The sequence below is a fragment of the Pelodiscus sinensis genome, chromosome 15, assembly GCF_049634645.1.
Source record: "Pelodiscus sinensis isolate JC-2024 chromosome 15, ASM4963464v1, whole genome shotgun sequence".
In the NCBI taxonomy this organism is placed as follows: Eukaryota; Metazoa; Chordata; order Testudines; family Trionychidae; genus Pelodiscus; species Pelodiscus sinensis.
Window position 1 is genome coordinate 32,581,604 of NC_134725.1, and position 26,658 is coordinate 32,608,261.

General features: G+C 46.8%; 1 protein-coding gene across 1 annotated transcript; it reads left to right on the top strand.

The window, feature by feature from the left end:
- The first annotated feature begins 1,747 nt into the window (after window positions 1-1,747).
- On the top strand, window positions 1,748-26,602 carry P2RX4 (purinergic receptor P2X 4). Its single transcript, XM_075898613.1, has 12 exons — window positions 1,748-2,158; window positions 7,048-7,195; window positions 9,125-9,196; window positions 9,349-9,421; window positions 9,840-9,936; window positions 11,414-11,494; window positions 11,635-11,776; window positions 12,719-12,855; window positions 15,392-15,485; window positions 15,596-15,661; window positions 15,757-15,852; window positions 17,204-26,602. The coding sequence occupies exons 1-12, from the start codon at window positions 2,019-2,021 to the stop codon at window positions 17,234-17,236; spliced, it is 1,179 nt and encodes a 392-aa protein (XP_075754728.1). The 5' UTR covers window positions 1,748-2,018; the 3' UTR covers window positions 17,237-26,602.
- The last annotated feature ends 56 nt before the right edge of the window (window positions 26,603-26,658 follow it).

Sequence of the window (26,658 nt, forward strand, 5' to 3'; positions counted from 1 at the left end):
CAAATCTCTGTCACTCTCACACTGTGTGTGTGTCTGTCATTCTCACAGACACACTGTCCTTCACTTTCATCTCCCGACACAACACATACATGGGGAGATTGTTATTATTCCTTTTACTGCTTGCAAAGTGGGTTATTTTTGTTTTTTGACTGGTTTGTGCATTTCATAATTTTCATTTCTCTCTTGTGCTTAAATTGAATTATTTGAGTAGTGAGTTCTAATATGCCTGCAGCTCCCATTGATCAGTATTGGGGAATAGAAGCTGTGGGCTCAGTGCCTGTGGATGAGGGGCAGCCCATGGTACCATGGAGCTATTGCTGTACATGCCAGATGTTTTCAGGAGTGGAGCAAGGCCAGGGCAGGAGTAAGCCTGCCTTAACCCCCGTTCTACCAATTGGAAGCTGTCTCAGTTAAATGGTGCCCAGCCAGAGCCTGCTTCCTGAACCCCGTCCCAGCCCTCTCCTGCACCCAATCTCCTGCCCCAGAAGTGAGTCCTCCTGCACCCAAACTCCTTCTCAGAGCTTGCACCCTGAAAGCCCTTCTGGACCCCAATCCGCCACCGAGGGCTAAGCCCAGAGCCCCTCCCACACTCCTTGGCCTAAGACCAGAGCCTGCACCCCAGCCCCTTACCCTAGACCAGTGAAAGTGAGTGAGGAAGGGGGCTGGAGTGAGCAGGGTGAGGCCTCAAAGAAGGGGTGGAAGAGGGGCAAGGCCTCAGAGAAGAGGCTGGAAGAAATCCAGGCCAGAGTATTTGGTTTTGAGGTAGATCTTACATTACATTTAAATTGAAAAGGTGACCTTAAAAGATTGGAGACCACTGGTCTAGCACAATGGGAGGGCTACTCCTCATTTAGATCTTTTTGGGTACTACTGAAGTGTTCAATAATAATTAAAATTATAGTTGTATCCACCATTGGTCTATGGTAAACTCTGGATGATTGGGCAATGTTATCAAAGTCTCTGCAGAAGTGAAACCCTGATCAGCTGCAAACAAAATGGGTCTTGTTCTCACTGATGAGAACTCTGTTTTTTGTTTAACACATCTACTTAACTGCTTGGGATTAAATTTGTCTTTGTTAAAGATCTCAGTCAGCATTGCCAGCTCTTGTCATTCTGACATGAGCCTCACAGCATTCAGTGTTTATCTTAACATCCCAGCTGTTGGAACCAGAGTTTTCATGAAAATCTCGGCTTCAATATTTTTAAAAAGTGCATTTTTAAACCTTGTGGTTGTAGAGAAAAGCTTGAAAGCACATAGTGCATTCCAAAGGCTCACAAGCCAGGTGACAAATTAAGAAGACCTAAAATTGATTATTTTTTAAAATCTCATGATTTTTGGACCCAGTTCGTGAATTTTGAACATGAAGTGAGCAATAAGTGTGTCATGCTCCTTTATGTAAAGGGCTATGAACAAGGGCACTAGAACAATTTGTATCATGGGGTGCTGAGAGTCACTGAACCAAACTGTAAACCAGGGGTGGGAAAGTACCGGCCTCTGGGCCAGCTCCAGTTCCCCAGGGTTAGCCTGCAGTAGGCTGCTGCTGCTATGTTTATCTGCGCCTCTGCAGGTATGGTGATTGCAGCACCCATTGGCCACGATCGCCATTCCCGGCCAATAGGAGCTGCAGAGACAGCCGCCAGCTAGGGGGTAATCCTGGCAAACTGACTCTGTTTTATTGCTCACATCTGTGGTCAACCCTGTATAATGTATATAATGGAAACCCCCTCAAGCGAAGGGTGGCCACCTGTTACGCAATCCCTGTCCCGGACAGTCCGAGCTTTAATGCACAGTTCCTTGCCGCCACACTGCGCCCGGAGGCGTGGAGCGTTGACTAGGGGCAGGGTCAGTGCCGGCCGGGGGTTGGCCCCTGGCAGCCTTGCTGCACTAGCAGGCGGACGCGCCTCTTTGGGGCAGCCTGCGCCTGGACTGAGGCGGAAGAGCCAGGGCGATCCCCAGCGGGGTCTGCACGCGACGCTGCGCGAGAGCTCGGCGTGTGCTGCAGCCGGGGGCCGCGGGTATGGCCCAGAGCGCCTTCTGCGTGGCCTTACGGAGCTTTCTCTTCGAGTACGACACCGCCCGCATCGTGCTGATCAAGAGCCGCAAAGTGGGGCTGGTGAACAGGGCGGTGCAGCTGGCCATCCTGGCCTACGTGATCGGGTGAGCGGGGCTGGGGAAGGCAGCGGGTGCGCGCCCCACTCCCCACCGTGTGGGGCTGCAGCCTGCCCCGCAGCTGGCCGGAGGAGCAGCCCCTCTCCGGCACTGCTGGGGAAGGGAAGGCCGGCAGCCCCGTGATGCGATCCCCTCAACATTCACTGGCTTTGCAGGGATTTTCACTTTCACTTGTGGGGAGGCTCTTGGGACGACGGCTCCCCCCCCCCCCCCACACACACACATTTGAGAAGAGGATTGTGGAGCGAGATTTTTCCACTCCCCGGGCCTGCTGGAGGCTGCTGATTTACCCAGTTTGCAGTGTTCGGGTACCCCCAGGCAGGGGTCAAGAAGTATAGGCAGTGGGGCTGCGTAGCTACATTTCTAGGGCTTTGCATTGGGAGCTGCCTGAGGGCAGCAGAGTCTCTGGCTCAGTCACACCCCACTGCTGCCTCTGTCCAAAACATTCGGACTCTGTGCTTTGGATGCCAGGTGCTGCAGCAGCAAGGAGAGTGACTCTGCCTGGAGGACAAGGGAAATATGGCTCCCAGATCATGGCACAGATGGCTCTTGAGCCCTGTGTTGCAGCTAGCTGACTAAATTAAACCTGCTTAAATCTGGGATTCCAAGGCAAATGTGGGGATTTGGCCAGAAGACAGGTTTTGGTCTGTTTAGTTTCCTATAGCAGGCAGGTGTCTGCAATAGTGGGAGAACTAGAGAACTCCTTGCTCATCTTGTTTGTCACAACAGAGTTGGTGCCCTGAAGGTCCTCCCCATTGTGAGGCTTACCTGATAGGTTTGGCCTTTGGCCAAGTGACTTTATAAACTCAGGCAGATCCTGGAACTTAATGTTTACAGATTGTAACATGCCACCCAGCTGATCAGGCAAAAATGGCTAATAAAATCTCTTGACTATAGTATTGGGGAAGGGAGGTGGGTCCTGAAATATATTGGAATTCAGACTTCGGTGATTATCTTTTTGGGTAAGTTATGACTCTCAAATATGTAGAGATGCTAGAACAATTTATATAATGGGGGCACTGAACTTTTGAGCCAAATTATCCCTGTGTATAATGGGAACCAGTTCAAGGAAGGGGTGCTGCATCACCGCCCCTCCCGCCACTGCCCCTTAGGTCCAGCACCTATGCCACTAAATGAGGGAAGTAGTTATTGTGGTTTTTATCCTTTAAAAAAAGTTCAAGGGAGTAAACACTAGGAACAGAGAACTATTTAGAGACCGGTGTTTATGATGTAATGGCATGAAATAAAGCCAAGTAACTAAGGTGGATATCAGGAATTGCTGATAATAGTAAATCTTCCATGCACAGAGATGGAATCCCCTTTACTTGTGCTGGATAAATATGCCATGGAGAGGATTAGGCTAAATGTAATAGTTCTTACTTAATGCAGATCTGCTATGTTAATAGATTGAGTTCAGGCTCTTATGTTGAGCTGCTAATGCCTTATGGAAACTTTATTTCATTGCGACACTCTGAGGAGCCAGTCCCAGACCTGAGGAAAAGCCATGTAAACTCAAATTTTTCTCTGACCAGCAGAAGTTGGTCCAAAAAAAATTACCTCACCCTTTGTTCTTCTGATATTCTAGGGTCAACATGGCTAACCAATGCTGCATATGTCTTACGGCGACCTCAGTGTTATCTTAACTGGATGTTCTGTGTTAGTCTACATTTCTATCTGTGCTCTGTTGTGAAATGTCAGTCGTGTCACTTGACTGCTGTTGAAATAGCTGATATCACCAAAAGAAAGATGGACATCAGCTGATAATGAGCAGTTTAACTTAATGTGAATATCACCTACCTTTTGAAGCAGAGAAATGAAATATGTAATTCAGTGTTTTTAACAGTATTGCTTTAACTTCCCTGGGGCACCAGAAATACTTTAGGGGCAGGAAGGTTTGACTGTCTTGGTGGGATTCTTCTGCTGGCAGCCTTTTTCTCCTCTCTCCCCAATCTTGTCTTTAAAGTGCTACATAATTATGTCTTTTTTTTAAATATTTTGGTGTTACTCCTAGTACTTACTAGAGTAGATGAGAGGAGACCAGCCCCTTTTTCCATTAGGGATATAAAATTTTAATTAGTTAACCAAATAGTCAGTGCAAATAGCACAGACTATTCAATTAGTTGCTTCAGGGGGTAGCCAAGTTAGTCTGTGGTGGGGGGGGGGGAAAGGAGAACAGCAAGCAAATGGTCTGGTAGCACTTTATAGACTAACAAAACATGTAGATTGTATCATGAGCTTTCGTGAGCACAGCCCACTTCTTCAGATGACCGGAGTTATGATTAGAGGATAAGGAAACTCGAAATAAGTAGGGGAAGGGAAGGGGGGGGAGAGGTTCTGTCGCCCACTCCCCTACCTCTATGCATAAAGTATCAGGAGAAGGGGTGCTAAACCTGAGTAATAAAGATCAAAGTCAGTGGATGGATAAGGCAGGACCAATACCATTCAGAAAGTAGTTAGCACCTTCATTATCAATAAAGGATTCCCAGCTGGCCTGAGGCTGCATGTGTCATTTCAAAGCAGCAGCGCCATGTGCAGTGGGCTTCATGCTGTGCTGCCACTTGGAAGCACCTCCTCCTTATCTCTCCCCACAGGGATGTGGGGTGGGTTCTGATAGAGGCAGCAAAGGTGAGGGGAAGCAAACTAGTCAACATGCTAGTTGACTAATCCGATTTGCTTATTGGATAGTCAACTAGCTGTTCACATCTCTACTTTCTGTGCACCAAGAGAAACTCATGCTGTATCTCTGCTTTTTCTTACAAAAATTTGAGGTCATTTCTCACTTTGCTTTTTCCTCTTTGGTTTCCCACTGTGCCTGACTACTCTGAGTTTTTGGCTTGCTGTGTCAGCTCTTCACTTACCACAGCTCTGTGGTTTTGTCCACAGCCATCCTCCCTAAAGTCCTTTCCACACTACCCACTAAATGTAAAGTGGAAAGAATCCTCTGCCTACCTAGTTCCTTTTTCAGCTGAACAAATCTCCACTAATGGAAAATCGAAGGCAATTAACTTAGGGCCTTATCCAGTCCCATTAAAGCAAATGGAAAGACACCCCTTTCTCAGCCTGTACTGTACTGAGTTCAGTTGGGCCCTAAACTTATTTGGTTATTTGCTGGTGTTTCTGACATCTGAGTTAAGATAGTTTCTCTTCTTGGATAGTGTCCCTTCTAGTGACATCTCTCTGTGATGGGCTTGTCCCTCGCTGCCATGGCTCAGACAGCCAGGAAAGCCCTTAGGCCTTTTCCAATGATCTGAATCTGGATTTTCCTAAATAAGTAGCTCAGCCCATGGCTTCCAAGTGGCAGAACAGAAGCTTCCTAGAGAGAATGGCCTTGTGTTTTTTCTGGGGTGTTGTGAATGGAATGCCCCTGTCTCCTTTTAGGGGCTTGAATTTTCAATACCTGACGTGTCATATTTTAAGCTGTTGAGCCTTGTACAAGAATGGAAGCATAACAGGTTGAGGGAGAAAACAGTATGATAGTTTTGGCAGCTGGTCATGGTTATGCTCAGGGTTGGAACTAGAGCGTGAGACAGGGTGGTACAGGATGTCATGTGTTTTGTCTTCAGTGTGGCTTGTTACGTGGTTTTTTTTTCCAGCAGTGAACTAACTGCTAAGTAACTTCTCCCTTGCACATGTTTCAGACACTTTCTTTCCCCAGTATCAATATCGCTAGCTCAAAAATCATGGGTGAACTCCTAGATCATAAAATTGATTTGGGCAGAATGAAGATTTTTAAAACAATATGTGGGTTCTTTATTTGCTTTCTGGGTGGTTGTTTTAGCTGTTAGGGTTCATTGTTTCTCTGTTTCTGAAGTCTAGACTTGAGTCCAGGAGCTGAGGGTTTTAAGAAACCAAACATCCAAAGGCTAATGACAAAATTTAGCAACATTAACTGCTCTCAAACTGCATGACAGATCAAATATCTTGATGTAATAAGGTAATATCAGTATTTTAAATGACCTCCTTTAAGGAAAGCTATGGGCCTGACTTTGTCACTGCCTAATGCATTTGTTTACCCTGTGCATGTGTGAGTGATCTGCCACTGGTATAAGCAGGTAGAGAACTCTGGGTTGGTAGCAGTCCCTTTTTATATTCACCTATGATGGTTGGAAACACAGGAGGGTCCAGGGAGAACAGGCCCCTGCATTTCCTTAGCGGAGCTAATGAACTAGTCAGAGCAGGTAGTGATGTTTAGATGGGGAATGCAGTGGCAGAGCAATAAAGTAAACGAAGCTGCTCGCTGGGTTTCTCCTAAAAGATCATCCTGCCTGATGACAAGCACACAGGATCTCTGTGTATTGTCAGCCTGGTTCTGCTGCCATTGTTACTGGTGTAAAGCAAGAATAACTTCATTAGTGTCACTATACCAGTGTAAGAGCTGAATGGGGGTATGGCTTGTGTCGATACAAAAGTCACTGTTTTCTGCTTCAGTCCTTGCAGCTCTACTGCAGCTGGGTCTTCTTTGCTGTGAGTGTATCTGTCCCTTGCACCTCAAATAATTCCCATGGTCTGCCAAATTCATTCTTTCAGATCTTGGCCCTAAAACTTGCCTGTGAAAACTTCCCATGCAAGCCCCCCCACTGAAAGATCCAATAATCCTATAAAGCGGAGGATGGGAGGGTGGAGAGAGTGGGGACTGCCATGTATACAAAGCCTTCTGGGTGTTCTAGAAGCCTCAGTGAAGGCTGTCCGCCCATGCAAAGTGGGTCCTTATTATCCCCATTTTACAGATGAGTGTGGGAGGGAAATGAGTCACATCTTAAGACTCCCAAAGTCACCTAAGGGGCTAGAAATAGAATCCAGGCTCCCTGCCACACTGCTGGAATCTCTCTAAAGGAGTCTCACTGTGGAAGCCCTGATGAACTTTCCTTCTCTTACAGCTGGGTCTTTGTGTGGGAAAAGGGTTACCAGGAAACGGACTCCGTGGTCAGTTCGGTTACCACCAAGGTGAAGGGAATAACCGTAACCAACACATCAGCGTTGGGACTGCGAGTCTGGGATGTGGCGGATTATGTTATTCCACCTCAGGTACGGGATTTTCTGGCACAGTTTGGTAAGGCTTTGCCAACAAACAGAAGCCTCTTGCAGGCCAGTGCTCCTCCACACTGGAATGCCCATTCTGCATGATGTGTAGGCGACAGCAGAAACAGTAGACAAAAAAAGGACACTTGGCTATTAGCATGATTTCTAGAGGTGCTAAATATCTGCAACTCTCTCTGACTTCATCTGGTTTTAAGAGTACTTAAGCCTGAAACCCATCTGTATGGGGGTGGGAACCCCCAGTCTCTGGATAAAGCTTCAGTAAAGACCCAGGTGTGTTCTTTCTCACTTCTATATTGCTTTGTTTGTTTAAAAGCCAGTTGACCAAAGTTAAACATTGTATCCTCCCTGGCTCAATGGCCCTAACTGTTCTCAAATAACCTGACCTAGAACTAACCAGGAACTGTTGGAAGCCACTGAATGATGGGGAGAGTCTACTAACATTTTGATACTCATATGTTTGCAGTGTGCAGTACTTGGCTTCCAAGCCTCACTGTACACTGCCAATCTGCCAGCCTTTGACTGACTCTGCCCACAGCAAATCTGCAGGAGACATGCCAGAGCTCTCTCGGGGTAGGGATGTAAAAGATTAATCAATTACCTGGCAGGCATTCGCTTTACTAGATAACTGGTTGGGCAGCCAACTATGGCAGGCTGGAGCACCCCTGACTGAGTCTGGTCAGAAGTGTGGGGGTGACAGGTAGGGATATTAATGGTTAACTGGTAAGCACCTCCCTTATCAGGTGATGCTTACTGGTTACTGGATAACTAGTGGTCTGGCCAGGATGGAGTTAAAGCAAACCTGGTTAACCCGTTAACTGACTAATGAGATTTTTTTAACATCTCTAGTGGCAGGTAGGGCCCTGGCCACTCTGACAGTCCTGAGTGGCCCTGCAGTGCCCTGGTTCTGGCCTGGATGGAATGGCAGGGCCATACTAGCAGCAATTTGCACCTGGCTGTGCAGGGCTGGATGGTGGTGCCCTGGCCCCAGCTGCTCTGACTTGGCCTGGGCTGGGTGGTGGGGTCTCACTTGTTCACCACTAGTTGTTTAAAAATAATACTTTAACTAGCTAGCTATTTAAACTATTAACTAGCAAGTTCCCTACTGATTGGGAACTTGCTAGTTAAGTAGTTCAGACAAGTCTGCTGGGGCATAAACAAAGATACAACTCAGAGCCCTTTGGGCTTGTGCCATAAAGAAATGCAGGTGGGAAATCAATGCCTGCCAGGTAGATAAATACATAACGCTAAAGCTCGAAAAGCCTCCCACACTGAGGCAAGCCCAATCATGCTAAGTGATCCATGCAGATAGGAGCTTTCTCTCTCTCGGCAGCAGGACCCATTGAAGCCACTGGATCAGTTTACAGGGCTGGGATCTCGCTTGGCAAAACTCCTCGCGCACGTCTGTGAAAACCCCAGCATGTTCTCATTGTAGTTGCCTCTGGCCTTGTCACGTACCTACAACTAATGTTAATGTCCCTGCAGATATGCAGTCTGGTGCTGAACTAATCTGGGGTGGTGCGTCATCTCTTGGATTCATTACTCCTGATTTCCAGCTGCTGCTCCAACTGTTGGGAACCTTGTCTTTGCCAATGCCATGCCGACAAAACTGCACCATTGGAGAGCAATAGGGGAGCCTCTGTTTTCCTAGTGTGGAGTCAGTGAACCACCTGCCAGAGCACAACAGAAAGGGTTAATGCTCCTTCCGGACTGTTCTGTCCCAAGGAATGAGGATCCCTCAAGTGATGCCTGGCAGAACCAGTTACAGTAGCAGTGCACCTTTTTCTCTCCTAATGCTAGCTTTCCACAGCCCCACCAGAGAACCTGCTCGCAATGCCAGTCAAGCAAGGGTCTCACTTTCCAATGTATCACTGTTTAGAACTAACCCATAACTCTCATTGATTCTTACCAATTCAGGGGGAGAACACATTATTCATCATGACAAACCTGATAATGACCCTGAATCAGACACAAGGCTATTGTCCTGAGGTAGGTTGGTATCTGGCAGTTGCCTTTCTACTTTCTCTCCAAAAGAATCTAGTCTAGAACTGGGAGGAGTCACTCCCATCTCGTGGCAAGGAGGGAAGTGGGTGGGGAGGTAGCTGGTCATCTGGCTTACAGTAACAATTCTTCCCCTCTAGCTTCCAGATAAGACAACTTTGTGTAATTCCAGTGAGGACTGTACTGCAGGATACATAGGCACCCACAGCAATGGTATGAAACCCCTCTCTGATCTGTATTAACATCCAAGAGGTTGTACTGTCTCTTGTACGGGGGGAGAATCAGTGTTCACTTGATTCTGTGAACAGAGTGCAATGCAACTTCAGAAGAGGCCTTGCGAAAGAGCACACACTGGGTGGTTAAATGTGCAGGTGTCCCATGAATAGAAGCCAGTTTTCCTGCTGACCCTCATGTGAGAGCGACACACTGCTCATGTGAACCTCTCCACAGTGGGTGTTGTCCCTCCCCTAATGGGAGGTGCTGGTTAACTAATGCTGCACTTTCCATGTGATGTGGAGTAAACAATCCAGCCTGTTAACCCTCACTCACTCTGCTGGGTGTCAGAGCCTGGGTGAACACTGGCAGGCTGCTCTCCATACCAGATGTTAACTCTATTCCCATGTCCCTCCAGGAGTCCAGACCGGGAAGTGTAGGAAATATTCTGCCTCTGTCTCAACCTGTGAAATCTACGCTTGGTGTCCAGTGGAGAATGACACACATTTACCTAGGTGAGGGCTGGCTGTCTGCCACAGGCTTTTTACTGCTAGGGAGATGTGTAAAAGGTTTTTAAAGTAACCGTGTAACCACTAAAAATCCTAGTGGCTACACAGTTGACCACTTTTGGCCAGGTGGGATTAGGGAGGGAAGGATGCTAGAGAGGTGCCCCCTGCAGGTTCTGCAGTATCAGGCTTACACTGCAGTGCAGCTAGTTCCTGGAGAGCAGGAGCTGGTGTGCATAAGCCAGCTCGTGGCTTCCGGCCTTGCTCCCAGCGAGCTGGCTACACTGTAGGCTCTGCAGTAGAAGGCTTATACTAAAGAGACCATAGCATGGGGTATCAGCCAGCTCCCTGGAAGCGGGGCCGGCAGCCAGGCCAGTGCATGGCTGCGGAGCAGAAGAGATCAACCTGTTAAATGCTTACATCCCTATTTATCACTGGAGGGGTGATCTCTGCACGATGGCTCTTACTGTGTAGTCCATTTGTGGCCGTTGGAAAGCCACTGCCCCAGGAAGCTTTGACTTGTAATGGCAGTGAGCAGGAATGGGAAGGAGAAAGGGAAGGCTGGGAGCAGTGACTGCCTATAGAAAAGAACCATCAGGTGAGTCTTGCAGCATCTCAGAGTTGTGACACACCTTCCAGCACAGAGGGACACATCAAGTTGGATGAGTAATGGGGAAAGCAAAGGCTGGAACTCATTCCTGCTGGATGGCAATACAAGCCAGATGTGAGTCCCAGCTGGCATCTGAGTGCGATAGAATGATCCTGCTGCTTCCCATGCTAACTGCTCTGAATACAACCACACCAAAACCCCATAGGTACACATTTGGGGCCTGCCAGCCCCTGCTACTGTCGCCACTCTGCAGTTGTAGTGTGAGAACCATAGGCCTAACTCATAAGTGTGAATGTAGCCTTAGTTGCATAGTAGTTACTTCCGGTTTTCTTCCTAAGTTTTTTCCATCCACATGAAGAATACATTTTGTCATGCATCAAAGCATGTATGGATATGCATCACTAGTAAAACACATGGTGCTGGCTATGAATGTGCTGCTAATAAGGTGAGCGGCATTTGACTCTCTCCTGGGTGGCTGCCCAAGCACTCAGCTTACAGGAAACTCTGATCACTTCCCAATTGTAGACTACAGAAACTGCACTGCACACTGTCAGAATGTACATTTAATTCCAGTTTATCCCCCTAGCTAGACTAAGGCATCTAATCCAGTGATCCTAGCAAAGTAAACCAGGAGTCAGACTCCTGACATCAATGATTCCCTGTTTCGCTCTCATTCACTTGGTCTAGATCTGTAGCATTCACACTGTAGTAGGAGCTTTGTACAAGTGACTTAACCCCACTGTTTCAATTTACCCACTGGTAAGGTAGGTTGTCACTCACTTGCCTGACAAGCGTGTTAGATGAAAAGTGCTCTGAGACAATGCTATAAAAGCCACTGGAACAATGAACATTTTTAATCTTCCAATTGTTTCATAGGCCGGCTTTTCTGAAGGATGCCGAGAACTTCACCATTTTAGTGAAGAACAATATCTGGTACCCTAAGTTCAACTTCACCAAGTAAGTATCTCTAAAGGTGAGAGGGTGATCACTTGAGCTGGTGCTCTGCTGAAGAGTGTGTAGAGAATCTATCTCGGTGAGGGGCTGGGATGGATGGGTGCTGTAACATGTCTCTTGTCTCCTCTTCTGTGCTGCTTCAGGCGAAATATTCTGCCCTCTATCAGTACCACTTACCTCAAGACCTGCATTTATGACCCGAAAACAGATCCCTTCTGCCCCATCTTCCGAGTCCGCCAAATAGTGGAAGCTGCAGGACAGAATTTTCAGGAGATGGCTGTTGAGGTTTGTGGCAATTCTGGCCTCATCCAGGTCAGGTCCACGTTATATGCTTCCCTTGGTATAGCATCATCACACAGGGTATGGAAAATCCACACTCCTGAGCAGCGCAGTTACACCAACCTAACCCCTGGTGACGACAACTCTGTCCATGGCAAGGCTTCTGCCAGTGTCTTGGCTACCACCTCTAAGAGGAGGATTTACTAAGCTAGAGTAGAATGGGGCCTTCACTTCAGTACACCAGTGGCACAGCTGCAGGCTTTGGGGGAAGGAGGGTGGTGTGTGTTGCTATTACTCAGCTTCTTTAATTGCCTCAGAACATAAAACTGGATCGTGTGGCACATGCTGCCTTAGCAGCCGTTAAGCCATCTAAGTGGGAGCCTTTTTTTCTGGGCCAAAGGGAAAACTTTACCTCGTAAATATTTATCTTCCCTTCTGTTTGTTTTGTGTGGTGTCTGCTGAATGAGACCTTGCTCACAATACTGCAGAGGTGAAGTAAAGCTGGTAAACACTTCAGCTGGCCTATGGCCCTGTGTACTGCTTCCAGTGGGAAGGGTTGGTGTACCCAAGAGAGAACTGAAGTCTTGCGTTTTCAATGGAGGACACCACGTAAAAGTAGTTTTGGGTTGGTGGTTTTTAATAAACTGGATCCTCGTGCTTTGCTAACTTTCTTATAGGCTGGGGAGCAGCTTATTTTAGGGGTACAAAGTTGGGACATTCAGTTCAGGGGTGATGTGAATGTGAAATTTTCACAAATGGATATGAGCATAAACCTAGCAGGGCATCCAACAGGATGTGAAGCAAATTCTTGAAATGTGCCTAAAACCAGATGTGCTCTGCTCTCTAAACTAGTGTCCTGGTCAACACTCTGCAATCCCTGTGAAAGATTGACCACCAATTGTAAGCAATCCCCTTCTGACATCCTTTGTGTGTGTTTATGCTGTGCAGGGTGGAGTAATGGGTGTGCAGATCAACTGGAACTGTGATCTCGACAAACCTGCTTCTCACTGTGTGCCAAAATATAGCTTCCGTCGTCTTGACAACAAGGATTCTGACCACACTGTTTCACCTGGCTATAATTTCAGGTAACACCATTGGGTAATGGAGCTTGTGGTGTACTTATGACCCCTCATGAACAGTCTCGGGGTAGCTGTTAGTCTAACTAAAAAAAGTTAAAAGGCAATGGCCCTGTAGTAAGCATCACAACCTGGCTCCCAAGGACCCATGTAGTTGAATTAATAATGTGAAATGGTCCCATAGCACCTTAGAGTAACAAATATAGAAATAGTATCATGAGCTTTTGTGGGCCTGACCCACTGGGTTGATACTATTGATATATTTTTGTTACTCTCCTAAGGTGCTATGGGACCACTTCACATCATTAGTACAACTACATGGGTTCTTGGGAGCCACGTTGTGATGCTTATTAATGTTATGATCTAGCTAACAAGCCAACTTGTCTTAAGACCACCTAAGATTCCTCTTTAGTGGACCAGACCCTCAGCTGCTAAAAATCAGTGGAGCAGTGCTGAAGTCAGTGTAGATATCGTGACTTAGTTTAACTTGCATTGAATCCTGTTTGAAGCAATGCAGCTCATGGAAATAGGGCAGCCATCCCATAATGTTTCATAGCAGGTTAGAGTGCCCAGAGGATTGGTACATGGGACAGTGAACTCTGGCATCCCCTGTTTAGAGTTTGGGTGCAGGGAACTAAAGTGCACCTGGCTACAAAGATACAGCTGGATGATGTTTCATTCTGGTTACAAGATGATGACCAAGCCCAGGTCTACACTAGGAACATGTAGCCTGGCAAAGCACTCCTACTGTGGCTGCAACTGGGAGAGCTCACAACAAAACATGTGGCTTGTTTCAGTTGCTTCTCCCTTCCTTTGCACCCCCCTTCCTCCCCCCCCCCCCCAGCTTTGCCAGTATAGTTGCTCCCACTCCAGGGATGTTTAGCAGTATAGCTATTGGCAGGGCTCAACAATCTATGTAATCTACTCGCCCGTGGTGAGTAGATTACATCCCAGAAGAGCCGGGTTCAGGCGATCTGAACATGCGCTGGGCGATCTGCGCATGTGCAGCTGGCGAGCAGGACTCAGCAAGCCCTGGCTATTGGTTAGATCACATCCCCAGCCCTGGATGGAAGGCAGCTTAAGCCACTTGTAAGAGCCATGTATGGCTGCCAACCACAGTTACAGCACTAACCATAAGGTGTGTAGTGTTTATTATGTCACTTAGGTTACTAACACTCCAGCCAATGTAGAAGGGGCGTGTCTGGTAGAACTTGAAAATTTGTGAATCTTAAAATTCTAGCATAACGTCTACTGCTAAAGACTAATGGGACAATATCTTTTTATATAGAGGTATTTTATGTAAATAGAAGACAGAGTGGTACATCTGAAGTTTGTCACTGGGAGGCTGCTTTGTTGTGAAAAGCTGATAGTATATGTATGAACAAATACTAAGGCCTGGTCTACCATAAAGGGGCAGATCAAATTAAGATATGTAACTCCAGCTATGTTAATTATGTAGCTGGAGTTGAAGTACCTTAATTCAAGTTTCTGCACTGTGGGAGGTTTGGTCCCGTTGACTTCCCTTACTTGTCATAGGAGTACTGGCACCGACAGGGATGCCCTCTGAGTTTGATTTAATGGGTCTTCACTAGAACCACTAAATTGAACTCCAGAAGATCGAACACGGGCATGTCTGTGTTCCCCACAGTGAAGATATGGTCTAAGAAGCCTACAGGCCTCTAGATCTAGCAAATCGCAGGGTCTGTCAAGACTTATTACATTAGCATTGATTAGAATGGGCTGGTCCAACTGCAGAATGTAAGCTGACTCTTAACGTTCTGTGTGCTTACTATGGGGGGGGGGGGGGGAACATGTAGCCAAATAGCAGTCATTCCTCTTCTCTTCCATGTTCTTTCCTTTTGAAGCAGCAAATCACATGGCAAAGTAAGTCTGATCTCCCTCTTTCTCCCCTATTAACGCAGTTCATGACATGCTACTTGTTGCATGCACAAAGATAATGACTTCTGTGAGTGCAATCTTGTAGTTCAAGTACTGTCACTAAACAAGTCCCATCCTTGACAGTCAAGTTTGAAGTACTATCTGTTCCCTTTGGCAAATCACATACCTGCAAAAATCCTCTCTTCCCCCATCACTGTGTAACTTGGTGGATCCTTTGACTGGCTCTGCTATAAATCTGTAAAACTAAAATCCTCTCTATTCCCATTTTGTCCATTGGAAACTTACATTTCTCATCTGAAATACCTCTTGCAGTAGTCAAATGTATCCACGATTGGTTATAAAGAGCAGCAGCCAACAAAATGAAATCCAGCAAAGTGATTAGTGGTAACTTAATTGTTAATGTCTTGCTTAACTTCACTACTCAATGAATTTCTCCCATTCCTCCCCTTCCTGTGCTTGAGAGTTTTTCTTAATCCATCTACTAACTACTTCTGTCTAAGCACATTGCATGATGAGTAATTGTGAACAGTGCATTTTAATGTACTTGTAATAATACAAGCTCATCTGTATGTTTAACTGTGGGATCAGGGCAGGTGGGGAAGTAAGCTCTAAATATTCTTAAGATTCTGAAACACTTGTTTTTCAGGTTTGCGAAATACTACAGGGACACAAGTGGTACTGACTCGCGGACATTAATTAAGGCTTATGGCATCCGGTTTGATATCATGGTGTTTGGAAAGGTAGCTCTTTGTTTCTTGAACAGTCTTATGACTGACTTCTTTTTTATTAGCCTCTAAGTGGTTTAAAAGTCTCTGCAAAAATGCTCACCCTTGTAATTTTTGTCTGTTAGGCAGGAAAATTTGATATAATTCCCACAATGATTAACGTTGGCTCTGGGCTAGCACTGTTTGGGGTGGTAAGTTACACTGGCTCCATGGAGACAGATTTTTAAGCTAAAATCCATTTGCCTTGAGATAAGAACAGTTACAAGATCTCTTTGATTTCAACTAGGCAACAGTCCTGTGTGATATTGTAGTCCTCTACTTCATGAAGAAGAGATATTACTACAGAGAGAAGAAATACAAATATGTGGAAGATTATGAACTGGTAAGCAGCGCTTGGCTCTTTATAGTTAGTTGCAGCCAAACTTATCCCACCTCCTCCAAAGATTGTGGTTTGTCCATAGATATGTCAATCATAATCTGTAGCCTAATGACCACTAAGTTAGCTTTGTCTAGATCCCAAATGCATTGTTTCATAGGGGTGAGAATGGAGACAGACAGGACTTCCCAAAGGAGCCAATTTTATGTATTGGTGGAATCCAAACCTTAGGAACCAATGCCTGTCTTCCATGAAGACAATCTTGCTCCTGCTGCAAGGGTGGGAGAAACTTCAGCCTGCTCTCATTGTATCTCAATCCTGACCTGTAACTGCAGGCACCTGCCTCTTGTGAGCAGAAGATGTTGGGGTAAAGACCAAAGTTCCTCTTCCCCAAAACTTTCCACTGCTGACTTACGGGTGCTGCTGCTTTGAAAAGTGATTTTAAAAAAAAATTCCTGCAGCTCTGGACTCGCATGTCAGTATCTGTTTGCACCTGATGTTCACTTTCAGCACAACAAAAGGTTCTGAGACCTACATACAGGCAGTCCCCAGGTTACGTACAAGATAGGGACTGTAGGTTTGTTCTTAAGTTGAATTTGTACATAAGTCGGAACTGGCGTCCAGATTCAGCCGCTGCTGAAACTGACCAGCGGTTGGCTACAGGAAGCCCGAGGCAGTTTCTCTGCCCCAGGCTTCCTGGAATCAGCCACTGATCAGTTTCAGCAGCGGCTGAATCTGGATTCCTGGAACAGAGCAGCTGGGGCGCTGCGGGGACCAACCCGGCAGCACCCCAGCTGCTCTACCCCAGGCGTCTGCGAGAAAAGCCTGGTCTGTTTGGGGGGGGGGGGGTCACACTAGCTGCGCCCCCCCCCCCCCCCCCCAGCAGACCAGGGAGACGCTTTCCTTGCCCCGGAGGACGCGGGTGGCAGGACCACGGTGCGTCTGGGCGGTCCCGCCGCCCGCATCCTCCAGGGCAAGAAAAGCCCCGTTCGTAAGTACGGATCCAACTTAAGTCGGATCCGCGTCACTTGGGGACTGCCTGTATAAGAGGGCAGGTCCTGGAGTCTTTATTCTCCAAGAGCATGTCTGCTCTCCTGCTGCTTGACTTTGGTTGGAAATGCTTATGCGTACACTGTGAAGAGCCACAATTGTCCTTTACACTTGAGTAGATCAATCAATAGCTGTATGGTGCAGCTTTCTTGGGGGAAGGTTCCTTTTTCAGCTAACTAGTTCAAGGCAGGATTCCAATACTGACCTCCAGAAGTGAGAAGTTAGTGCCCTTCCTAACCTAGGGTCTGGCCATCCTGCTCTCTCTGCAAGCATAGCTTATACCTTCTGCCCTCTCTTCTTTTTAAAGGGGGTCAATAATACATATGGAACACAATCGTGATGTCGTTGGTGCTGCAGCATCAACTGTCCAACCTGAAGAGCTGCCGTGAATACTATTCTTCCTCATGGAGAGACAGTAAGATGCTGCTGCAGGCTTTCCTTCCTGGAACTGAGTGAATAAATCTGTATTCTGAGGAGGAAGAGAAAATCAAACCACTACATTCTTCCTCTATCATTGGCTAACAATTTTTTCTCTATGGGATTCTATCCACTGGAAACAAATGTAGACATCAAGACTTGCCTTGAGACACTTTCCATGAAAGTTTGACAAGTCTTTCCCCCTCTTCCTCTTCTAGAGACTAACTTCCTGTATCCCCGTATTCTCTACAAAGCCTCCTGGAGGGATCAGTCACCCAGAGCTTGCTCTTTGCTAGGGTCATGGACAACTGGGCCAGAATGGGCACAGATTAGCCAGATTGTCAGACAGTAGAATGAGATGAGCCTTTTCCCAGCTGTAGTGAATCTGGTTGCTAATCTTCCTATCAGCCCTCGATCATCTGACTATATGCTGACAGCAGTAAAATGCATTTCCTTAATGTGAGGGAAAATCAACATCTAACCTTCAGGTTACCCCTCATGTATCGAAGATTCAAGAGCCCAAGGTGTGAGATGAAGTTCTCTGCAGGACTCCTGTATTCAAGTAAGCAGCTGATGTATCTAGACTTATTTTCTGCATACATCTTAAAATTCAGCATGCGTAATGAAGAACAAGGATGACAACACTGACAGTATTTCACACTGAGGGGAACGGCCAATATTCCAACCACAGGGGTTAGTGATATTGAATAGAAGAAAGTTTGTGACATGCTCTAAGAGGAGATTCTGATTTTTTTTTTAATAAATCAATAAAGCCCTTACAACTGTCAGGGTGGCCTCTTTAATTAGAAATGCTGCTGTGAGTGAGACCAGGGCAGAACTGGAGTATTTTCACCAGATCATGACACTGATGGAAAAGAGAAGGTTACTCACCTTGATAATAACTGTCGTCCTTTGAGACGAGTATCCCCGTGGGTGCTCCTCATTAGGTCGGTACACTGCCTCAGAGTGGAGATTTCATAGCAGTGTCCCCAGGAGCCATGTGCTGATATGCACAATGCCTGCAGCCTGTGCAAGCCCCCACTCCTGCTCCTCACTTCCTTCTCTACCCTGAAACAATAGCTTGAAGGCCAGGAGCCTCGAGTAGAGAGGAGGAAGTGAGGGTTGTGAAGCACCCACGGGGACACTCCTCTCAAACATCAGTTATGATCAAGGTGAGTAAACTCCTCTTCAAGTGATGTGTCTATGGGTGCTCCATATTAGGTGGCTACAAAGCTATTTCCCTTTAGTGAAGTAAGGACTTCGGATCTGGCAGAAAAGCGGTAACAAGAACTGCCTTAGCACGTTTCAGGTTGGAAAGAGGCCCCTAGGTAAGTGCATAGTGCTTTGCAAACTTGTGGCTGGAGGACCATGTAGCAGCTGTGCAAATGTCTCTTGGGGGTTGGGTACTTTGTGGAGGAATGCTTTTGAGGTAGCCATGGCTCTGGTTGAATGTGCCCTTATGCTATCTGGAAGGGGTATGTCTGACTGCATGGCAAAGCTTTATGCAATCTGAAATAGCCTGGCCCCTTCAGTGGTTTGCTATTGAAACATAGGCTGGGGGAGGACACCTGGGATGGTCTTATTCATTGCAGGTAAAGAGAGAGCACTCTGTGCAGGTCAAGGGTGTGCATTTTCATCTCAAGAGTGGGCTTATGGTTTGGGGAAGAAGGTGGGAAGATGAGTGTACTTTGGGATGGGTACGGAAAGTGACGTTGCCTTTAAAGAAGATGATATATGGGGGATGTTTCATTAGGGCTGCAATCTCTCCTACCCAACTGGCCAAGGGAATAACCAGGGCTCAACAATTGCAGCAAAAACCACTCGCCAGCCCTGCACTGCACATGCACGAGACCTGCATGTGCAAACCACCGGTGAACGGGGCGACCAGCTGAAATCTACTCGTCCTGGGCAAGTAGATAAGCAGATTTGTCCAGTCCTGGTAATAGCTATGAGTTTTCATGGACAAGTGTAATAATGATGTGATGGCCTAGTTAGAGCATTCAATACTAAGTGCAGGTCCCTCAGTTCCATGCGTGGATTGATATCTGGATAAAGTGCCTGCAGGCCCTCTAAAACTCTTGATGAGTGGATGAGCAAATATGGACAAGTCATCCGTCTTAGAGTGGAATGTAGTAATAGCAGCAAGGTGAACCTTAATGGAGCTTATGGCAAGATCCGCTTCAAGGTGTAGAAGATAGCCAAGGATGACAGTTAGGGAGGATGTTGAAGCAACCACTGGTGATAAGCACACCACATTGAATCTTTTCCATTTCTGGAGGCAAGTCTTGCAGGCGCTTTACACCCTACTGTGCAGAAGAACCATTTGTACTTGCTGTGAATAGGTCAACTCTTAAGACAGAGAATCATCCAGGAGCCATGCCTTTAGGTGTAGTGAGTGGAGGTTCAGTTAGCTGTCATGGGAGCCTGGGCAAAGGGGATCCCTGATGCAAGGTAAGCAGATTGTTGGACCGTGAGACACTGCCACTAGGAAGGGGAGCTATGGCTGTTGTGGTCATGCCAATGCTATAAGTATGAGGGAGGGACCGGGCTCATCTATCGTGTGAACTACTTTGTTCAATGGGGTATAAGAGGAAACTTGGACATCCCACCTATTCTACATGCGATGTGGAAGGCATCTCCCTTTAATCCCTTGCCTATTCCCATTGTGGAGCAGAATAGGAGGCTTGGACAGGGCATCGCCGCCCCACACTCTAGACCCCCGGCTGCGGGGCTGCGTGCGACACAGGAGACCGGATACTGGCGCTGCGCTGGCTGTTTGCTTGCTGCCGAGCAGGCACGCTGCAACAAGGCGCCTCATGGTGGCAACAGCAAGGGAGGGGGAGGAGGAAGCAGAGAGACAGCGTGAGCTGATGCTGGTGCCAGAGGCACGCTGGGAAAAGGGGGTGGGGTGGGCCACAGAGGGGCTGACATCAGCAGAGGCGACAAGGGGTGGCAGAGCATTTAAAATGTGGTGGACAGGCACTCGGGGTTAAGAGGGGAACAAAGGGCGGGGAGGGGCTGGGCTACTGAGCAGGAAAGGATGAGAGGGGGAAGGAGAAGTCCTCCCACTGGACGCTAATTACTCTCCCAGTGGTGGGGAACCGGACACACCATGCTGGTGAGTCCAAAGAGTGGAGAGAGGAAGCTGCCCAGGGTAGGGCAATGGATATATGCCCAAGGGCTGGCATGTTGCAGCAGAAAGCCCCATCAGCTGGACAGGACTATAACTAAGTCCTTGTCCTGGGGGCCCGTGAGTGAGGGTGGGCCTGGGCCCCCTTCTCCCCACCATAACCATAGCTTGGTGGCTGGACCAAGAACTGTTGCTTCCGGCTGCAGGGAGAGAACCAAGTGCCACTAACTGGGCCAAAGTCTCATGGAACACAGACTCAGAGTGAGGTGGAGGGACTTTAGCAACTATGTTAATAAGGGGTCAATAAACAGACCAGGGCACGAGTGGTGGAGAATATGGATATGAAACCCAGCCCTTGAAGTAGGGGAACCAAACGGGCAGGCATGAGAAGCCCTGCCCGGACTCCAAAAAAAGAGAGAAAGGGGGGCAGACAGGACATACGCTTGTAGCTCCCAGTGCCTGTTTGTTACACTGCCCAGTATTCCCAGTCTGAGGTGAGCGGAACCAGAGATGGAGCCTGCAAAAATGTTGGCGTGGCTGGTGGAGAGTCAAAGCAACAGCAGCGCCCCTCTTGACCCAGCAGCTCTCGTACTAGCACCAGGAGCAACACCGACAACTGGTGAAAGAATTAGCTGAGCAATTCCAAACCCAGCAAGCACACTGGATACAGCAACCAAGGAAGCTCTGTGACACTGAGTGAGGGAGATGAGGCAGGTGGGACCCCACAGCTACCGATACGCCTGTGGAAAATGGGCCCCACAGATGACACCGAATCCTTCCTAACCACATTCGAAAGGATAGCCATGGCGACACAATGGCCCGACGACCAATGGGCCACCATACTAGACCCTTACTTGACAAGCCCCTCCCAATAGACCTCCCAAAGCTTGAGCTCGCAGGATGTGTTACACTATTTCAAAGTTAAAGAGGTGATCTTAGATCAACTGGGAATAGCCCCCAAAACAGACAGAAATTTAGGCGAGAACGCTATATACCCGGAGAGAGGCCTTGAGTGATAGCTCAGCGGCTGAGAGAAGTGGGGTGGCACTGGCTAGAACCTGACCAGAGCCCAGGTGGCCAAACTGGTAATACTAGAGCAATTCCTGAACCTATTGCCTAGTGAGCGACAGCGATGGGTACAGAGGCAGCACCTCTCCACCTTGAATTAGGCGATTGTCCTAATGGGTGACTACAAAGCTGCCGAAGGAATAAGGAAGGTGAGGGCCCTCCCAAGGGAAGAGCCCCCCCCCCCCAGGGTTATAAGGCCAAGGAGGGACCCTGAGGGGGGCTGGGTACGAGGAGGGGGAAGAGCAAGGAGGACACCTCCTGTTAAGGGACAGGAAAGAGGGTATGGGGAGGGGTATGGACACAAAGGGAATAAGGTAGCCTTTTTCAATTATAACCTCTGATAGATGGGTCCTGAAGATATGCTGCCAGTTGAAGAGCAGCAGCAATCGATGATGGACCAGGTTTGCTTATGTCAATGGTGTTGGAATAGGTGAGAGGCTCTCCAGACCCTCTACCTGATGATCAAATTTGCTGCTTGTACTTCTGTGACTTTTGGGAATTGGTAGAAGAAGGGCGGCACCATTGATTTCTGCCTCTGCTCTGTTGCAGCTGGTCTTGTCTATTGTAATGTTGTGCATATGGAAGGTATCGGTCTCAGTCTCAGGTAGAGCTGATACTTATATTGCTGCCTTCTACATGCTTGGTTGTGGATCCCCAAAGACCGAAGTGTCGCTCTGGAATCTTTCATGGAGTGAAGAATTTAGTTGGTGTTAGCTACAAACATCTTCTGACCATTGAAAGGCAGATATTCCACTGTAGATTGAACCTCCCTGGGGAATGGAGTGGAGCTAAACCATGACACCCTTCCATGTCGGCTGCATCTAATGTGTCCTGTAATGCTTTTCTTGCAATTGTGACCCTTGGATACCAATGCTTTGTAGTGTTGCCTCTTAGCTTCGGGAATATCTGCAACAAAACTGTTCAGTTTGTACCTTCTGTAATCTTATTTGCCCAATAAAGCTGCATAATTCAAAATACAAAATTGTAAAGTAGATGTATAATCTTGCACCCAAATTTGTCAAGCATTTGGCTATCACGGTCCGATGGTGTAGACCTGTATTGCTGCTGTTTGGATTCTTGTTGTGCAGCTTCCACCATGAGGGAATTAGGTGCTGGGTTAGAGAAATTCAGAACCCTTAGGTGGGACATAATATTTCTTATCAGTTCTCTTAACAGTAGAAGAGATTGATGCCGTATTTTGCCACACTGTTTCTGCCGGTTCCATTATTGCTGGATTAATTGGTGATGCTATTTTAGATGGTGTTACCGAGTGCAATATGTCAGTAAGCTTGTGCTGATTTTCCACAACTTCTTGAAGAGGAATGTTTAATTCATCAGCTACACATTTAAAAAGGTCTTGGAAATGTGCAGCATCTGCAGTTGAAGCTGGGACCAGAGACCCTTCCTCAGCTGGTGGGGGGGAATGTCATTTTGGTCAGGAGGGGGTGCTGCCTCCCTTGTGAGTGGGCCCCCATCTTGTATTGAGAAGGGGGGTATTGCCCTCTGTGGTTTCCAGCCATGCTGGTGTTTCTGATATTGTCATTTGTTCCAGTATTGCCAGTAGCGGAAAGGCTCAGGTGGAGGTACTCATAGATTGCCATAATATGGAGGCATGTTCTCAAATCTGGAAGAGTAAATACTCTGAGCTGTGTAAGGAAAATTCTCTGGTGCAAAAACCCCTAGAGAAGTCATCAGATTCAGATAAAAATCTTTCCTCAAAGTGATCTCTAACATTGCATGAGCGCCCTCGGGGTCTAAAAATGGTGAGTTAAAAGTAAAGGAGACTAAGTCTCTGTGTTGGGTGTGCTGCCCACCGGGTGCTGTTGGTGCCATAGTGGGAGGCACAGAGGCTGAGGTGCTGAATCAAGCCTCAGTGCCAAAGGCAGTCGTGCGGCATCAGGCACCTCTGTGGTGAAGGCAGAAGCGCCTGAGAACATGGTCGGAGCTGCACTCATGCTGCATTGGCAAGATCGTATCAGTGCTGGATGGTGTTGCAGCCAGTGAGGCAGGCAACTTGAAGCCTGTCACCTCAGAGTGCAATTTAGCACATACCTACTGTTTGTCTCCGCTGGGGGCTCCAGAGACGCCACCGGTGTCATACATGCTGAGGCACGGTGCGGCTGCTGCTCTTGGCAATGGCCATGAGGGAGACAGCTGTTTCGGTGCTGTAGGCCCTTGAGATGCTGAAGATGGCTTTCTGGCAGACTTTTTGGATCCCCGCTGCTGGAGATCCTTGGGCTGCTGGCCTGGATCAGAGGCTGGTCTAAGCAAGTTTTCCAATAAAAACTTGAGCTGGAAGTCTTGGTTTTTCTGCACCAGCTATTTTTAGCTTTGCATAATGAGGGCATTTCTGAGAGAGATGCTGCTCTGAGGCAGCGGACGCATTGAGAATGACCATCTGATATTGGGATAGGCTCTTTACATAAGGTGCAATGCTTCAACCCCGGTGAGCCAGGCATGCCTATGGAAGCAGGATGGGATTAACTGGGAGAAAAAAACCCTTATACTAATTAACTATTAAAATTGTAGTAGTTATAGTTAGTGAGTTTAACTGGCTTTAAGTATAATATAGATGCAAAGAAGCGAGGGAGCATTGCTGAGTCCACCTGTAGCTGGAGGTGGTAGAGAAGGAACTGAGTTGTGCGGGGATGGGAGGAGGGCTCATGCATGCACAATGCCTGCAGCCTAGCAGTGTACAGCTGCTGATGAGCACATGCGCAGCCCTAGGGACATGGCTATGAAATTTCCACTCTGAGGCTTGGCAGCGGTGCACTGGCCAACCTAATATGGAGCACCCACAGGGCCCTCTCTCAAAGAAGCCCTTTTCCTGTCTTGGTGCTAGAGCTGAGATGGACACTGCCTAGAGGAGGCAGCAGACTGACTTCTCCAGATATGAACCCAAGGAGCAATGCTTGGAGTTAAGAAAATAAGAAAGGCCATAGTGGGTCAGATCAAAGGTCCATCTAGCCCACTATCCTATCTGCCGACAATGGCCAATACCAGATGACCCAAAGGGAGGGATCACAACAGGTGACTCCCATCACCCACCTCCAGACAAACAGAGGCCAAGGACACCATTCCTACCCAACCTGGCTAATAGCCATTGATGGACCAAACCTCCATGAATCTATCTAGCTCTTTTTTGAACCCTGTTAAAGTTGTAGCCTTCACCACATCCTCTGGCAAGGAGTTCCAGAGTGACTATGCTGCGTGAAGAAAAACTTCCTTGTTTTAAACCTGCTGCCTATTAATTTCATTTGGTGACCACTAATTCTTATATTGTGGGCATAAGTAAATAACTTTTCCTTATTTACCTTCTTCATACCAGACCTTTATTGTATCCGCCCATTAGTCTCCTCTTTTCTAAGCCAAAAAGCCCAAGTCTTTTTAATCTTTGTTCATATGGGACCTGTTCCAAACCCCTACTCATTTTTGTTGCCCTTTTCTGAACCTTTTCCAGTGTCATCCTTTTTTGAGATGAGATGACCATATCTGTACACAGTATTCAAGATGTGAGCATACCATGGCTTTATATAGAGGCAATACGATTTTCTGTCTTGTTCTCTTTTTTTAATGATTCCTAACATTGTGTTTGTTTTTTTGACTGCCACTGCACACTCAATGGATGTCTTCAGACAACTTATCCACAATGACTCCAAAACCTCTTTTGAGTAGTTGCTGTAGCCAAATTAGTCCCCATCATATTGTATGTATAGTTGGGATTATTTTTTCCAATGTGCATTACTTTGCATTTATCAAATTTCATTTGCCATTTTGTTGCCCGATCACTTAGTCTGAAATCTTTTTGAAGCTTTTCAGTCTGCTTTAGTCTTAACTATCTTGAGCTGTTTGGTATCATCTGCAAATTTTGCCACCTCACTGTTTACTCCTTTCTCTAGATCATTTATAAATAAGTTGAATAGGATGGGTCCCAGGACAGACCTCTGGGGGACACCTCTAGTTACCTCTCTCCACTCTGAAAAGTTACCATTTATTCCTACCCTTTGTTTCCTAACTAATTATCAATCCATAAAGGACCTTCCCTCTTATCCCATGACAATTTACTTAGAGCCTTTGGTGAGGGATCTTGTCAAGGCCTTCTGGAAATCTAAGTACACTATATCCACTGGATCCCCCTTGTCCACATGTTTGATCCCCTCAAAGAACTTAGTAAGGCATGATTTCCCTGTACAGACACCAGACACCAACAAATTATGTTCATTTATGTGTCTGGCAATTTTATCGTTTACTATAGTTTCAACTAATTTGCCCAGTACTGATGTTAGACTTACCAGTCTGTAATTTCCAGGATCACCTTTAGAGTTCTTTTTAAATATTGGCTTCATGTTAGCTGTCTTCCTGTCATTAGGTATGGACGCTGCTTTAAAGGATAGGTTACAAAGCACAGTTAATAGTTACGCAATTTCCCATTGAGTTCGAACTCTTGGGTGAATCGCATCTCGTCCCGGTGACTTGTTACTATTAAGTTTATCAGTTTGTTCCAAAACCTTGTCTAATGACACCTCAATCTGGGACAATTCCTCCAATCTGTCACCTAAAAAGAATGGCTCAGGTTTGGGAACCTCCCCGATATCCCCAGCTGTGAAGACTGAAGCAAAGAATTGATTCAGCTTCTCTGCAAAGACTATTATGTTTGAGTGTTCCTTTAGCATCTCAATCATCCACGGGCCCCACTGGTTGTTTAGCAGGCTTCCTGCATTTGATGTACTTAAACATTTTGCTATTACATTTTGAGGTTTTGGGTAGCTGTTCTTCAAACTCCTTTCTGGCTTTTCTTGTATTTTTACACTTTCAGAGTTATGTTCCTTTCTATTTTCTTCCCTAGGATTTGACTACCACTTTTAAAAAGATGTCTTTATCTGTCACTGCTTCTTGATGGTTAAGCTATGGTGGTTCTCTTACCGTGGGTTTTTAATTTGAGGTGCACATTTAAGTTGGGCTTCTATTATGGTGTCTTTGAAAAGTTTCCATGCAGCTTGAAGAGGTTTTGTTTTTGTCACCGTACCTCTTAATTCGTTTATCTTCATTTTGTGTAGTTTCCCTTTCTGAAAATAAACGCTACAGTGTTGGGCTGCTGAGGTGTTTTTCCCACCACAGGGATGTTAAATTTTATTACATTACGGTCA

Coding starts and splice junctions, on each gene's coding strand:
- P2RX4 (XM_075898613.1), top strand. CDS start 2,019: ATGGCCCAGAGCGCCTTCTGCGTGGCCTTACGGAGCTTTCTCTTCGAG. Junction 9,197..9,348: donor CACAAGGCTATTGTCCTGAG/GTAGGTTGGTAT, acceptor CTTCCCCTCTAG/CTTCCAGATAAGACAACTTT. Junction 15,853..17,203: donor ATGTGGAAGATTATGAACTG/GTAAGCAGCGCT, acceptor TTCTTTTTAAAG/GGGGTCAATAATACATATGG.